This window comes from Oncorhynchus mykiss, chromosome 15 (assembly GCF_013265735.2).
Source record: "Oncorhynchus mykiss isolate Arlee chromosome 15, USDA_OmykA_1.1, whole genome shotgun sequence".
Taxonomy (NCBI): Eukaryota; Metazoa; Chordata; class Actinopteri; order Salmoniformes; family Salmonidae; genus Oncorhynchus; species Oncorhynchus mykiss.
The window spans coordinates 48,742,318-48,757,052 of NC_048579.1; the positions used below are offsets into that span (position 1 = coordinate 48,742,318).

At 41.8% G+C, this 14,735-nt stretch overlaps 5 protein-coding genes across 10 annotated transcripts; 1 reads left to right on the forward strand and 4 right to left on the reverse strand.

Annotated features, from left to right (window-relative positions):
* Nucleotides 1-318: 318 nt before the first annotated feature.
* On the reverse strand, nucleotides 319-2,123 carry LOC118938891 (protein ATP6V1FNB-like). Its single transcript, XM_036945546.1, has 3 exons — nucleotides 2,118-2,123; nucleotides 836-1,265; nucleotides 319-550 (listed from the first exon to the last, which is right to left on the reverse strand). The coding sequence occupies exons 1-3, from the start codon at nucleotides 2,121-2,123 to the stop codon at nucleotides 435-437; spliced, it is 552 nt and encodes a 183-aa protein (XP_036801441.1). The 3' UTR covers nucleotides 319-434.
* Nucleotides 2,124-2,224: 101 nt separating this feature from the next.
* zgc:193726 (uncharacterized protein LOC561161 homolog) lies at nucleotides 2,225-5,367 on the reverse strand. 6 transcript variants are annotated; one of them, XM_021563453.2, is made up of 7 exons: nucleotides 5,132-5,367; nucleotides 4,958-5,014; nucleotides 4,825-4,866; nucleotides 4,418-4,453; nucleotides 3,020-3,076; nucleotides 2,861-2,911; nucleotides 2,225-2,709 (listed from the first exon to the last, which is right to left on the reverse strand). In XM_021563453.2, the coding sequence occupies exons 1-7, from the start codon at nucleotides 5,209-5,211 to the stop codon at nucleotides 2,571-2,573; spliced, it is 462 nt and encodes a 153-aa protein (XP_021419128.2). In that variant the 5' UTR covers nucleotides 5,212-5,367; the 3' UTR covers nucleotides 2,225-2,570. The 6 variants fall into 6 exon arrangements, with proteins under 6 accessions (XP_021419128.2, XP_036800372.1, XP_021419129.2 ...); XM_036944477.1 differs by having other exon boundaries at nucleotides 2,861-2,945; XM_021563454.2 differs by lacking the exon at nucleotides 4,418-4,453.
* Nucleotides 5,368-6,085: 718 nt separating this feature from the next.
* atp6v1f (ATPase H+ transporting V1 subunit F) lies at nucleotides 6,086-7,788 on the reverse strand. The gene is made up of 2 exons (XM_021563464.2): nucleotides 7,498-7,788; nucleotides 6,086-7,100 (listed from the first exon to the last, which is right to left on the reverse strand). The coding sequence occupies exons 1-2, from the start codon at nucleotides 7,653-7,655 to the stop codon at nucleotides 6,899-6,901; spliced, it is 360 nt and encodes a 119-aa protein (XP_021419139.1). The 5' UTR covers nucleotides 7,656-7,788; the 3' UTR covers nucleotides 6,086-6,898.
* Nucleotides 7,789-7,832: 44 nt separating this feature from the next.
* On the forward strand, nucleotides 7,833-10,449 carry lamtor4 (late endosomal/lysosomal adaptor, MAPK and MTOR activator 4). Its single transcript, XM_021563465.2, has 4 exons — nucleotides 7,833-8,056; nucleotides 8,384-8,467; nucleotides 8,588-8,705; nucleotides 8,824-10,449. The coding sequence occupies exons 1-4, from the start codon at nucleotides 8,054-8,056 to the stop codon at nucleotides 8,919-8,921; spliced, it is 303 nt and encodes a 100-aa protein (XP_021419140.1). The 5' UTR covers nucleotides 7,833-8,053; the 3' UTR covers nucleotides 8,922-10,449.
* Nucleotides 10,450-11,194: 745 nt separating this feature from the next.
* On the reverse strand, nucleotides 11,195-14,723 carry LOC110490207 (ADP-ribosylation factor 4). Its single transcript, XM_021563463.2, has 6 exons — nucleotides 14,515-14,723; nucleotides 13,728-13,808; nucleotides 12,802-12,911; nucleotides 12,523-12,594; nucleotides 12,079-12,204; nucleotides 11,195-11,892 (listed from the first exon to the last, which is right to left on the reverse strand). The coding sequence occupies exons 1-6, from the start codon at nucleotides 14,579-14,581 to the stop codon at nucleotides 11,806-11,808; spliced, it is 543 nt and encodes a 180-aa protein (XP_021419138.1). The 5' UTR covers nucleotides 14,582-14,723; the 3' UTR covers nucleotides 11,195-11,805.
* Between the last annotated feature and the right edge of the window lie 12 nt (nucleotides 14,724-14,735).

The window sequence follows — 14,735 nt, forward strand, 5'->3', positions numbered from 1 at the left end:
CCCTGACTACAGACCAACTCTCCTTGCCCACCTGTGGCAGCCAGGTGAAAGGAAGCTGATCTGCCCACTTGTGAAAAGCAGGGCTTAATACGATACTAACCCAGCAGGTGAATGATTCATGACATTAGGCCATAGCCTCATAGCCAACGGGGACAAAGGCCTGAGTGTCTGGTGTATTACTTCACATTGATCATTTAGTTACTTAGAATTGAGACAGTGTGTGTTGAAAGGGGGGGGGGGGGGGGGGGGGGGGGGCAACATGGCCTTAGGCCAACATGGCAATATCCATCTCAAACGCCAGTGGTACAAGTTTCCAGAAACACCCTTTTATTTTACACATTCTATTTATCAGCTTAATTTTCGTCTTCACAAAACCATGTGCAGGTGTTGGGTCTGTATTGTCAGTTGAGTCCTGTGCGATCCGGTAGGCACCATCACGCCACGGTGTCTGAGGTGGCGGAGCGAGGGAAGACGCCGTTCTTGCGGAAAAAGCTCTCTTTCACAATGGCGTTGAGTGCGTACATCGGGACGTAGGCCTTGTTCATATCACCTGTATTCAAAAATGGGGCGCAGCAGGGACAGTTACCATGACAACTGGAGATAAGACATGGAATGTAGTAGAGCTAAAAGCTGGGCAGGACCATGATGGCACCCCCTGAATAGTTTTTCTACTATATGCCCCATTGCATGTGATGTTCCAGTTAATTTAGGCTATTTATACTTTAAACATTCCAAATCCATGAGTGGTTTTACTATGTTGATAGAATGCCTGTTTAATTGGTTATTCAACAATTAAGCCTAATAATTTAAAATAAAAAATGTTTTTGTTTTTTACCCAGACCCCATCCATACTGCCAGTTGCTGGTTATAGGGTAGAGGTACTTGACCTCAGGATCCTTTTGCTTCCTGAGGAGGAGGTATTTGTAGCGTCCAGTCTCCTCTAACGAAAAGCCATCATACAGCACATCGCGAGTCTCTCCCGAAACCGGCCGCATCACATCAATAAGGACCTTCTCATCTCTACTTTTGACCTGCGCCCCATCTCTGGTCAGCGTTTTCAACGGTTTCGCTTCACGTTGAGGTTCGTTGATTTGTGGCAGTTTCATCCCTCGTTTTTCACCCACCTTTTTGACGAGTTTAGGTTTGATCCAGTTATCTCGAAACCAATTTAGTCTGACAATTTTTTCTTTCAAAATAGCCTCTTTCCAAAACTCCTGTTTTTGAGAATCCATGTCCGCTGCTCTTCCCAAAAGCCAGCTAGTCTTCTTGCGGGTTCAGGTTATGCACAACTGTCACCCAAAGCAATAAAATATTTGGAATATCCTTTTATTATCTGGATACATTCAGCACCAATACAATCCCCATCACATTAAATGTGCAAGAGAAATTGCACGAGGTGTAGGAATGAATTTTCCATCACCAAAATGTGTGCGCTCGTGAGACCTCTCCAAACGTTTGCGTAACAATAGGTTTATTTCGTCACACCAGGGCCGGTTCCACCCTTTTGGGGGGCCCTAAGCGAGATTTGATTGGCCAAGCGGTCAATATTTTTTTGTCCCCCCCCTCTTGAAATTGAAGACAAAAAATGTACATTTAATGGGAAATTCTTGCAATTCTACACATTTTGCCATGTGGTGTTGAGACAATGTTGCAGTTTTAAAGCAAGTTGTCTGCAGTTTTACACATTTTGCCTTGGGGCAGAGAGAATGTTTAGCAATTTTATAATACATTTCATGCAATTCTACTCATTTTGCCATGGGCCAGAGAGAAATATGGTAAGCTACATGCTGTTTTAAAGCTACATTTCTGCAATTCTACTCATTTTGCCATGGGCCAGAGAGAAATATGGTAAGCTATATGCTGTTTTAAAGCTACATTTCTGCAATTCTACACATTTTGCCATGACTTATGCCATGCTAATGATATCTGAGTGAGAGTGACTAACAAAATCAGTGGGGTCCCCCTGGAATACAGGCCCCTGACCACGTCCCCTGCGTGACCGGTTGCTATTCGGACATGATTACTACAAGTTTAGATAACTGGCTAGACTAATTTACCAATCTAAAAATTGTTAGCTGGCATGACTATTTGAGTGACTGCATAATCACATTTCAAACTTGCATCTTGTGTATTCTAATATTCTAACTCTCAACTGTTGAGAACCCGATTGGGGGCCCTAAACAACCGCTTATGTCAAGCAGGCCCTGTGTCACACAATGACAAATATTTGATCATTTTCTTTATTAAAAGTGGATCATCTCAAATAATTAGAATCTGTCTTTAATAAATAGCAACTTTTTCAGTTTACCACACAAATTACACCCTCTGTACAACTCCTCTCCTATTGTGTCCTCTCCTCCATCACCAAGTGCTGCACATAAGCAATAGGCCGGTGGAGTGACTACAATATTTCCACATTTCTCTCAATCCTCTTGTCTTTCCAGATCAGTAGTGACAAAGGAAAGCTGACAAAGAAAAGTAATAGTTTAAGACAAATAGAGCACAGCCAGCAGCTCCAGTATGAGGCCCCACATCACACTTCTTCTCATCTTCCTCCACTCCTCTTCCTTTCATCTCTTGCCATTGCCATGTGGGTCTCTGGTTGCCCCGCCTGCACTCTCGTCCCCGCCCTGGTTCAGTGCATGGCCCAGGTTAATCAGGGCACAGAGACTCACCACGCAGCCTGGAGGAGGTACTACATATCCGTGCCTAAAAAAGAGTTGCCAAGAAGGACATAGGAAACAGAGATTTCACTTCAACGATGTACAGTTTTGAAATGCTGTTTTGTCTTCCCTCCTTTAGAGATAAAGCGCCACCTACTGATAAAATGTATGATGAGTGACTGAATACACATACTTACAATGCAAGTTTTCTTTCCCTTATATTCTTAACGGAAGGAGGACCGTTGTACCTGTGTCGGTGTGCAGTCGAGGGGAAATAAATGACTAATGACATATTGGAAAATGTGCAAAATTAAAGGGTAGATGCCTGTTTATAGTAATAGAATAAGGGAACTCACGTAGTTAATGTTGAGTTGCTATCTGTCTCATTCTGACTCTGCATCAACTCCTCAGGCCTGTTGGCAAAAGAGCAACAACAGAGTGGGAGTTGAACTGTAACAGTATATATTTTCTATAGCATACCCACAACGCTTTCCACCAACGATCTTCCTCACGTTGAGCCATACTCTGTGTCAGTGCTGTTCCAAAGAACACAGAGCCTGCGTGGATTCACAGGGGATATCAGTAGTGAGTTAAACTACTCTGTCACTTCAAGTTATAGAACATTTCTTGTTTACTCAGCTGGGATTCATTGCCTACATACAGTATACATATAAAACACACACACATCAAGGCCTTTAGATTCAACAGAAGAGTATCACTTTAACAGTTATTCTGTCTGTCTGTACTTGGTTTCCCTTTGCGTGATTCTGCTCAACTAGATATTCATGGTTGAGTAATGCCTATCATTTTTTTTATGAACCAGAGTGAGTGTGGATTGAATCAAGGAAAGTGCAGACAGACATTTATGATTCTATTTCTATGTGAAAAGCAGGCATTTATTGCATCACTCCTGGTTTGTAAAAAGCTTTTTATTTGCGTACAAAAGAAGTGAAGTATATTAGGTTTAGTCACTTTAAACAAATCAAGTAAGTATTTGACATAAAGTACTCAACAGATTGAATGTGATTTATGAACCATTACAATAGTTAATCTACTTTAAAATGCCCCCCCCCCCCCCCTAGCATTACAGTTTCCTTTTCATGCTCACAATTTACTTCAACTCTGGTGCAGAAATAGTTGTAGTGCATTTTTTTGTTTGTTAGAGAGCCACAACACCTATTACCAAAGTCATGCTGCAACCAATGGGATAACACATGTTATTAAAAAACGGTGTGCCAATTCAAGCTGTCCTGTGTCAGTGTCATTTTCTGCCTATCCCATGGGGGTCATTGGTGGAGGCGCCCGCTATCTCGTCCCCTTTCTGCAGGGCTGACCCCAGATTAGCGTTCATGCAGGTGGGAAGATAGCAGAGAGACACACTGCCTCTGGATTGAAAGGAGGGGAGTAATCAGGTTAGTCTGGAGTGTTATGGGAATAACCGTGTCGCTGCTGCTAAAGAAACAGTTAAGGTTACGCCCTATTACTTTAAGTGCAGTTGGACACACAACAGTTGGACACACACACAGGCTCGTGTGCTCAGTCAAATCACTCAATCGCATTGTACTTGCCTACATTTAGGGAGACTTACTGGTCGTAAAAATATGAGATATTTTTGAAAAATGTGTGTGAATCCATAAAACTTGTTCTTTCAACATCTGGCAAAATAAGATTGAAAAGAGTCAATCGTGTTTATACAGCTAAAGTACATGTGTTTGGCCCTCAGGGGCCATGCTGAGTTTGAAGAGCTGACTTACAATAATGGACTCATATTCTCCATAGGAAGTATAATTCTGTAACAATAGAACAAGATAGAATAACTTTGTTGGTCAATTGCACACAAGGTCCAACCAAAATTGTACTCCCACTTTTAACCCAACCCCTCCGAAAAGACACACACATGATTTTGGGGGGAGGTACGGGTGGCTGCCACACTGGACGTCCAGGGAGATGTTGTTGTGGGGGGTTAAGTCCCTTGCTCAAGGGCATACCGGTAGGCAATGGCATCTAGGATTTGAGACCCGGGATTCAAACTGGCTTGCCTCTCTAAGTGCTAGGCTACTTGCCGCCCAACATGAGATGCAATGTAGTTGTTTTTTCTTCTAAATGGTTTACAACATTTGGTTTCAACAAAATACAAATATAAACGCATAAATATACTCACTGAAAGGGGAAGGGAATCTCTGTTTCATTCGACATGAAGGGTCTGAAAGAGCAAAGCAGTATGTTGGTCTCACTATTCTCACATTTAGTCAAACACTTCCTAGTTTTTAGTAGTATTAGAACCCAACACTCACTGTGTAGATTTGCCCACTGTGTCGTTGAGTTGAAGAAGAGTCTCATATTCATATTGTCTACAGAGGGGGAAAAAAATGCACATGCCTCACAGGTTACAACTACATCCCATCTATTCATTCATCCATCCATACAACCTCTAATCTCCTATTTCCACAGATAGATAGATATCTTACCTCTGAGTGCTGTTGAATGGGACTGGGAATCCAAAGACGTAGCCCAGGAGGAGGACACCGAGAGACCAGGCAGGGATCATCTGTTCTCCGGAAGGGATGTCAGGTCCGTGAAAAATCCCCAGTGTTCAGGTACCGGTTAATTCTGGGAAGACCTCTTATATAGCTTCCTGAGCACCTCTTGGCCACACTTCCATCTCGTTATAAAGTGCAGGTAGTAGAACAGAGCTGTGTTTGTGTGTTGGTGTTTGTCCTTGGTTCACTGAAGAACATGGGAGAATTGAAGGACTCACACGTCCACCAAGATAAATGATGAGGCCCGTCACAAGGTTGTTCAAATATTTGCCAGTTGGTTCACAGCATCCGTGTGTGCAGGCCCCCACATACTGTAATACATCAGGTTCAGTGTCAGGGTCAGGCTTTAATCATGGGAACCACTCTGAATCAGATTTATTATCAGGGTTAATATACTGAGCTTTAAGGTTTTTGGAGAAAAAAAATCAGTGATTGAAGCTTGTCCTCCGCCACTGGCACAGAGATGCTGGGAAGTACTTCACTTCTGCCTAAACTATGCAGCGAGATGTTAAACAAACGGTGGCTTTATGGGAACTTTACCCTACTTCCCAAAATAAATGACCTGGTCAAGTCACATCATCAGGAAAGCTTGTATCTCTTTTACAGACAGGGTTGGAGATAGGCATAGTTGCTAGTGGGGTTTCATGACTGACATGTAACATTCTTGTCTTACTTCAGGCTGCTAGCACTATAAGACCTTAGAATCAGCATGGAGGACTGCTGGATCTAATTTCAAGATTTTGTACAGTATGAAATAATGAAGTCTTCCAAGCTAACACACAGGGAATTGTTTTGGCTTTTGTGAGATTGTGAATAGTGTGATTGACTTCTAATGTCAAACATTTAAGCTGGTCTTAACATGAATAGCTTACACAGAACAGGTTGGGATAGAATAATTTTTATTTTTGTACAGGTATAAGTTAAAACTGTCACAACTGCAATACATCACGACATTTTGCTCAACACTGTTGTTTTAAGCTGTGACATTTGTTTGTGTGGATCTTCTGTTGATGAGATGTATAGTACTATTCCCCAATCCACAGGGTACATGTCACCAGATGATGAAATACTACTTTACAGTTTAAGATACACATAGGGAATGTTTCCATAAATTACAAATGCGACGTTAAACCAGACACAGCCATGGTCACATGCATGATCTGACAAATGTTACACTCCCTGAATTGCAGATGACCATCCACGATTCTTTGCTGAGAGGTCTTATGCAAGCATACTCTCCCCAAGGTTATGACAAAATGAAGCAAGCATTTGAAAATCAGACTGGATGAGACCACAAGATACAGTACCTGCGTAAGATTTCGTACAACATGAATAACCCGGAAAGGCATACAGCAAAACAATTCAACCATCAATGTGGTCAATGAATATTAATAGCATAATGTTCCAGTCAAAGGAATGAAAAACTAAATATTACATCAAACAATTCAACATTGGGTCTGGAGAAAATGCATTGCCGGCTGGATGGAGCAAGACCCTGGCAAGAGATGAGTGGGACTGTAGGTACCACATATGGCCTCATGTCAATATGGATAACACATGAAACTGCCACCAGGCCAATTCATTCTTTACAGCCTTTCATGGTATTACACAAGATAACTCATTTAGGATCATGACAGTCTCCAAAATCCCCCTCTTCCATCTCTGTCCCTGCATCTTTGGGTACGTGTTGTGTGGTTATCGGAAGTCCTCAGCGGAGAACATGCCCTTGGCCCTGCGTAGGATTGAGTCCTTGGAGGCGTCGTATGGGTGTTCCTTGGAGGGTATCTCCAGCACGGCAGGAATGGACTCCATGTGCTGGTCGATGGCGTGACGGATCATCTCTGCTATGAACTGGTTGATCAGTATGATGCCGATGTCATTGCGGGTCAGGAAACTCCTAGGGGGGAGCATAACAGAAGTAAGTAAATTAGAGAGAAGATGACTGTGAACATTACAGTGCAGGTCTTTAAGCACCAAAAAACAAGGTATGTTGTCCAGTAGTAACTTATATGGATTGAAATAGATACTAGTAGTATTTCAAGGTGATATGATTAATCAAATCGCGCAACTAGGCCTAATGGAATACAGATGTCATGATACCACTTACCTACAGATTGTAGCACCAGATAATGTTATTTATACCCCCCCGCTAATTTTCGATTTTACCAATGCAATTACAAACATAATGGAGCATGAACTGTCTTCACCCTGTGCGCAAACGAGCGCACAGTTTGTCTGCTTTTAGCTATTTATCTTCGATCTCAACATTTGGTAGATAGCTGGCTATAACTTACTTGAAGGTCTCCTCTATCTCTGCGATGCTTGTCTCCTTCTCGACCACCAAGAAATTCGGGCTACGATTTTTATTCAGCTCGCCAATGCCACCGAGTAGGAACCCGGTACACGTGTCTTCATCACCAATGACGGCAATTAATTTACCTCGCCCAGCCATGATTAAATTCTACAAGATAAAACTGCAAAAAACAAGCAATGACTGGATTGTCTTTCCTTCTCTGAATCACGAAACTGTCAGCTGACCAGTACTTCCGCTCTTGGTGAGCGCTTTGGAGATGTCAGCTGTCACAAAACGCAGATAGCGCCATCTACTGGTCTATATCATTTTCCATATCACGAAATGGCGAGCAGGAAAACATGACCTGTCTATCAATGACAATGCAATACCTTAAATAGCTTTCAATTGTTTTGTAAACGAAGTAGTGGTTTTGGGTTTATGCCTCATCAAAGGATAAAATCATTCTATATCGGAGTGACGTGACGTCACGTCAGGAAGTTACGTGAAAAAGAGGAAACACTTCAGATGGGCTTCCTCATCGGGCAAAACAAGTGAAAATGGTATAAACTCTTATATTCTGCTTTACTGATATCCTGTGACGTTGTATTGTGTAAAAGCTACGTATTCGGTGGTCCATACTGTTGCGTCAGCTACATTGTAGCCTATTTCGTGTGTACTTTTGTGAGCGTGATAGTTTTCTGGCTCCGATGTCTCGCTAACTAGCTGTAAACACTGATTCTTTGTGGCCACTTCTACTATTGACAAAAGCAGAGTTGATGCAAAGTTAATCTCATTTGAGCCTTGAACACAGTGTTTGGTGGCAGGTAATTGTACCTCTGCCACAGATCCGAACATGTGTCCATGTATGTCATTTGTTTGTGTTTTAGACTACTAGCGCTCTGACACAGGGTCTGGAGAGGATCCCCGATCAACTGGGATATTTGGTGATCAGTGAGGATGGCGTATTGGCAGTATGTTCACACAAATATGCGTACATGTATGTCCTGCCCTGGTAGCAGCTTAGATAAAGCCCAGGTTGCAGCACGCCTATCCTCCACTCCATCTGACTCCCTGTTACCCCCCTCTCTCAGTCTGCGGGGGAGCTGGAGAATGATGAGCACACAGCTGGGGTCATAATGCAGATGGTGCGGACAGCATGTCACTTCAGACTGCAGGGTGCTGCTGAGCCACCCTTCAAACGCATGTCAGGTAAGTCAGACAACACACCTGGGACCTAGGGTCACTCACTCGAACACACATACACACAGTATTGCTGTTACCAACATGCTGTTCTAACCAGATCTCCTTGTGTTCTATTTCTTCACAGTCATGCTAGAGGACTATGTGTACACCGTGACCGTGTCTGGTCAGAAGGTGTTTGTGGTGAAACGTCAGAACAACAAGAGGGAACCTGTAGTGGTGTAGAACCGTGTAGTGAAGATGGGTTGGGAGGACATCACTCAATTCACACAGGACAGGGACTCTGTAATCCACTGAACTGTTTTGTTCCATTCCTAGTTATATAAGGTTTTAGAACAACAGAAGAAAGCACATATGAAGTTGTACTGAACAAAAATATTAATACAACATGCAACAATTTCAAAGATTTTACTGAATTAAAGTTCATAGAAGGAAATCAGTCAATTGAAATAAATTCATTAGGCCCTAATCTATGGTTTTCACATAAGTGGGCAGTGGTGTGGCCTGGGAGGGCATAGGCCCACCCACTGGGGAGCCAGGCCCAGCCCATCGGAATGAGTTTTTTCCCCCAAAAATTGCATTATTACAGACAGAAATTCTCCTCAACACTCCCCATTCCCCTACTCAGATGATCCCGCAGGTTAAGAAGCTGGATGTGGAGGTCCTGGGCTGGCGTGGTTACACGTGGTCTGCAGTTGTGAGGCCAGTTGGATGTACTGTGAAAATCTCTAAAATGACATTTGAGGTGGCTTATTGTAGAGAAATGAACATTACATTCTCTGGCAACGGCTCTGTTGGACATTCCTGCAGTCAGCATGCCAATTGCAGGCTCCCTCAACTTGAGACATCTGTGGCATTGTGTTGTGTGACAACTCCACATTTTAGAAAGGCCTTTTATTGTCCCCAGCACAAGTGTAATGATCACGCTATAGTAATGATCACGCTATTTAATACACTTCTTGATATGCCACACCTGTCAGGTGGATGGCTTATCTTGGCAAAGGAGAAATGCTCATTAACAGGGATGTAAACAAATTTGTGCACAAAGTTTGAGAGAAATAATCTTTTTGTGCATAAAGAATTTCTGGGATCTCTTATCTCAGCTCATTTAACCAACACTTTACATGTTAAGTTTATATTTTTGTTCAGTATAGATATTGAAGAATTCACATTGAATGGGACAAAATATGCATGTCAAACTGCATGTCATCTTAATTGGTAACTTTGTAATGAGAAATGGAACAGAATAGTGCTGTGGTGTATTAGTCCCTACAGGATGTGATAATGAATTGTTGGTTTGTGTGTGGCTGGTAGACTGGAATTCAATCTATTCAGTTTATAGTATCTGTGCACATGCTATTTAGTTTGAATGCTCCCTAATAACCCAGCAGAGTTTTGTTTAACATACTGAATGTTGCAGATAGAAATACCATGGACAGAGCTGACATCTTTTAAATACCTCTGAGGTATGTCTGGTATACATTTCTTTGTATTAATGTCATGCCCTACGGAATGTGGCTTGATGGAAAATGATATTTTCAAGGTGACTGCTGTTCTTTTCCTAACCTGTATGTTTATATGTAATTGCTATCAGTACTAATGTGTGTATATACACATGCAGTGACTGTTTTATCGTGAGCTATTGTCGTTGCATGTTAAATTGTCTGAAATATTTAGGGTCCTTCTCTAAATGAAATACCTTGGTTTTTACTATTTTGATTACCTCAAATAAAGCTTTGCTTATAAACATCCACATGCTTTGAACTTGTTTATAAATGCCTTTTTAAAGTTGCACTATGCTGAAATCACTCTGCCATATCCTGGTTGCTAAAATTGTAATAGTTTGCCTAATTTCAGTTTGTGACAAAACCATAAAGCATAGGGTGGGGAATCATTGTAGCATTTAAACTTGAAATATTTTTTCCATAACCCAAAAATATATTTTCAGCTGTTGTACAAAACTGAAAGTAAAATGCAAAAACTAAATGGAAGGTGAAGCATAGAAAGTGAACAAATCTACTGCGTCTTGGCTGTATCACATTCAGCTGTGACTGAGAGCCCCATAGGCAGGCAGCACAATTGGCCCAGCGTCGTCCGGGGTAGGCCGTCATTGTAAGTCATTTGTTCTTAACTGACTTGTCTATTTTTATTTAACTAGGCTTGCTTTCAATGAATTACATATCTAACTTACATCGGAATTTGGTCAGGTTCACAAAAAGTTACACATTGCAGCTTCAAAGCAAGTCATAATGAAAATATCTAAGGATTTGAATCTGAAAATTAAGAGGGAAATGTAAATTGGCATGGAACTGTTGTTGATAAACCGAAGAATCTGCTCTCTTTGCTTAAAACGTACAAACTAAAACTGAACCGGTTGTTAGGTTAAAGTTATGAAGAAACATCCACCACTATTTGAACCAGGGCCACATCTCAAGATTCTCCATTCCTTCATGACCAACTATGTCCCATCTCGCACTCAGAAGACAATGTTTCAACAGTTGAGAAAAGAAAAATAACATTTTATTGCATCATAATGGCCTTTGAAATGACTGAAGGTCCTGCTCTCTTCACATTGTCTAGGAATGGAAATGGCCTCCAGGTTCAGCTCCCTGGAATGACTCAGTCAGGGAAGGCCAGAGGGGTTTTGCATTCAAAACCCCGCCCCTCCCCCATATACTGTTTCCAAACAAATTCCGGTATCCAAATAACCCCCACCCCAACCAACAAAACCTAGTGGCCCACCCTTCCATTCCTCAACGATCAACATCCGCACACAACCATCATGTGAATCTGTTTTTTTTTTAAAACATGCAACTTAAAACCAATTTTACTGTTGAGGAAGTTGGGGGGCATAAAGGAAGAAACAGTCTAAGAGACATCTGCAGGTTTGACAATAATGGGAATAAAAGGGAAGAATGATGAAAGAAGGCTTCAGAACAGGAACTGATCACAAAGTCCATAACTGCAAGTTTTACCAGACAGACACACTGATCGTTTTAAAAGTTGCAGTTTTTTTTCTTCTTCCATTGATGAAATGCTCAGCCTGCACCCCTTCTCTTGCTCACGTGTTCAGATCTCGTTCGCTCCGGTCCTGCGATTTCTCCATTCTTTAGCGTTTCGACAGCTCGTTGGAAAGCCAGTCCAGTCCTTCGTATAGCCCAGTGCCCTGGGTAGCACAGGTAGCCTGGACATGCCACTGGAAGGAGAGACACATAATGAGTTGCTGTACATAAAAGCCAGTAATGTCATACTTATGAATAACTCTGCATTGCCAGTGTATACTAAATGGATCACATTTTTATCTGGTCAGAAATACATTTTACTGTACAACTCTTTGGAAGGACTGTTAAAGTGTGTGTGCATGAGAGAGAGATATGCTCACAACTCTGCTGCGCAAGCTCTGCAGGCCCAGTTTGTCTGTGAGGTCGCTCACTGCCATAGCGTTGGGCAGGTCCTGTTTGTTTGCAAACACCAGCAACACTGCCTCCCTCAACTCATCCTCCTGCAGCTGTAGAGAGAGATAAATATATTAGAAAATTGGTAGGGATAACAAGGGTGAGGAAAACATTTATGGAGGCAGCCATTGTCAATGGGAAGCCACAGAAGGCTGTGTGTGTCAACATGGATGATGAATGATCAGTCACAATGGCAATTATATAAATAACAGCATTACTTACCACTGAATTACTGTTTATTTTCCCATGTCAACCATGAGCTCAGTTTTAGGTTCCTTTTTACAGTAATATGGTAAAATGCCAACACAAAAAGCATACTGTTCCTTGACCAAAAACAGTATCTTATAAATAGACATGTATGCAACACTTACCATTTTAGACAGCTCCTCTGCCGACTCTGCTACTCTCTCTCTGTCGTTGCTGTCCACTACGAAGATAAGGCCCTGTGAAGTCAAGGTTCACAGGGGAGTCAGGCTACTGTTATGTACTTTGTCTACTCTATATATATTCACCTAGCTATTAAGATAAACAAGGGTTATTTTGACAGGGTCCATTCTGACACATATGGATTCTAGCACCATTTGTATAGTTGAATTAAGATATTAAAGATATGCTATGATGACATCACTGCTGTCACAGGTGTGTCATACCTGCGTGTTCTGGAAGTAGTGCCTCCAGAGGGGGCGGATCTTGTCCTGACCGCCCACATCCCACACGGTGAAACAAATGTTCTTGTACTCAACAGTCTCCACGTTAAAACCTGCTCAGTCACCAAAGAGCGAGAGAGCGCATCAGCAACAGGAATTCACAGAGACTAGATCCAGAGTCACCAGTCTGACCTCTACCAGCATAAACAGCTCCGATCTAGATCATTATGCTAGAAATAAGTTTCTGTATAAAATGGTAAGCTAATTAAAACCAATTTTGCAATAGGAGTAAACTATTACCTGTAGCTCAAATTGAAAAACGATGGAATGGTGACCCAATTCTGTCTGATCTCAGGTGTGACAAACCATTATTTTCTTCCCTACTTATTTTGTCTAGGAGTTTAGACACTTATCGACCAATCTGCTCCATCAAAAGAGCCCACTCACACAGCAAGCCCCAACAGCTCTGGAGCATGGAGGCAGTGTAGCCATCTACTGTTCTTTGTCCCAGAACTATGGTTATGCAAGGCTTAAAACCATTCAGCTCCAGTTCTATACCTCACTGTCATGTCCCCAAATTTTTTTTTTTGCTGAAATTTGAAAGACTGAATTGTTGAGTGCACAGCTCTGTATGGACCTTATTGACCATTTCATGAACATTAAACAAGGTAGGCCTACATTCCTGAAAGATTTGGCTCAGTGTGTGTGTGTCATGCTACATCAGTCACAGGACAAGACATCAAAAGAAATCTTAATCATTTGCCCACAAGCTCCATGAGAAAGCAAGTCACCCATTTAAATCAGATTACTGAAGAGATGCTTTTAAAGACAGTCTGCCAGGAGCTGAGAGGGCCCATGTTTTAGATATGGTTGTGTATGCTAGAGATCTATCCATCTTTGGCTCTGGTCATAGCCAGAGTTTTTCTTACCAATGGTGGGAATTGTGGTTACAATCTCCCCCAGCTTCAGTTTGTAGAGAATAGTGGTCTTTCCAGCAGCGTCCAAACCAACTACAGAAGAAAAGAGTAATGTCAAACTTCTCAATCATAATAAATCCATATCGATTTTTTTTTAATTGAAAATAAGTAACCTACCCCCAAAAAAACAAGCAAGACAAACGTATTGTACTGCAACTTCATGAAAGAGATAGGCATCTATTACAAAACATGTCTGTCTCCGTGTCAAATGAAATCCCTCTGCAATGATTTGGACAACGTATATAAATATATAGGGTAGAATCTGAGCCTTTAGCTCAAATTAGGAGCAGCATCCACAACCCCAAAATATAAGCTGTCCAACAAATATGTGTACACGTTATGGCAAGAGGGATGGACACGATTCTAGATGCCTTGTGTTGAAAACTATAGACCTATTAAAAGTTCACTACATCTACCAACTTGTATAGATAGACCTGAGATATGACGTAGCTAAGCCATTTGTTGGTATTAGGTGAACAAACTCAGTAATTATTGTGCAATAGCTAGCCATTTTCCGTCTAAGCCGGAGTGTTATCCTAGCTCGTCTGTGTTTTTACTCCGATTGCTCTCAAACGAGTAATGTTTACGTTACAAGACATGTGAACAGGTAGTTTACTATAACTAATATGTCACAAAAATCTAAGTATATCCCTGATATGGAAACCCCCTCCCACTAGCTAGCTAACGTTAACTAGCAGCCAGCTAGTTCCTTGGCCAGGTTGATAAGAGGATTGCTCACCCATAAGTATCCTCATCTGTTTCTTGCCAAAAAGCCTGGAAAATATCGACGAAATTGTGAGCCCCATGATGTGAAAGAGCTCCGCGTGACGATAATAAAATAGAAAACCAAAGGTGTTTATTGTAACCAGACAGAGAGTGGGTGCAGCTTCCCTTTCTCAGTCTTCTCAGATGCCACGTCCAGGCCAACGCGGAATATATGACGTCAGGGCTTCCACACAA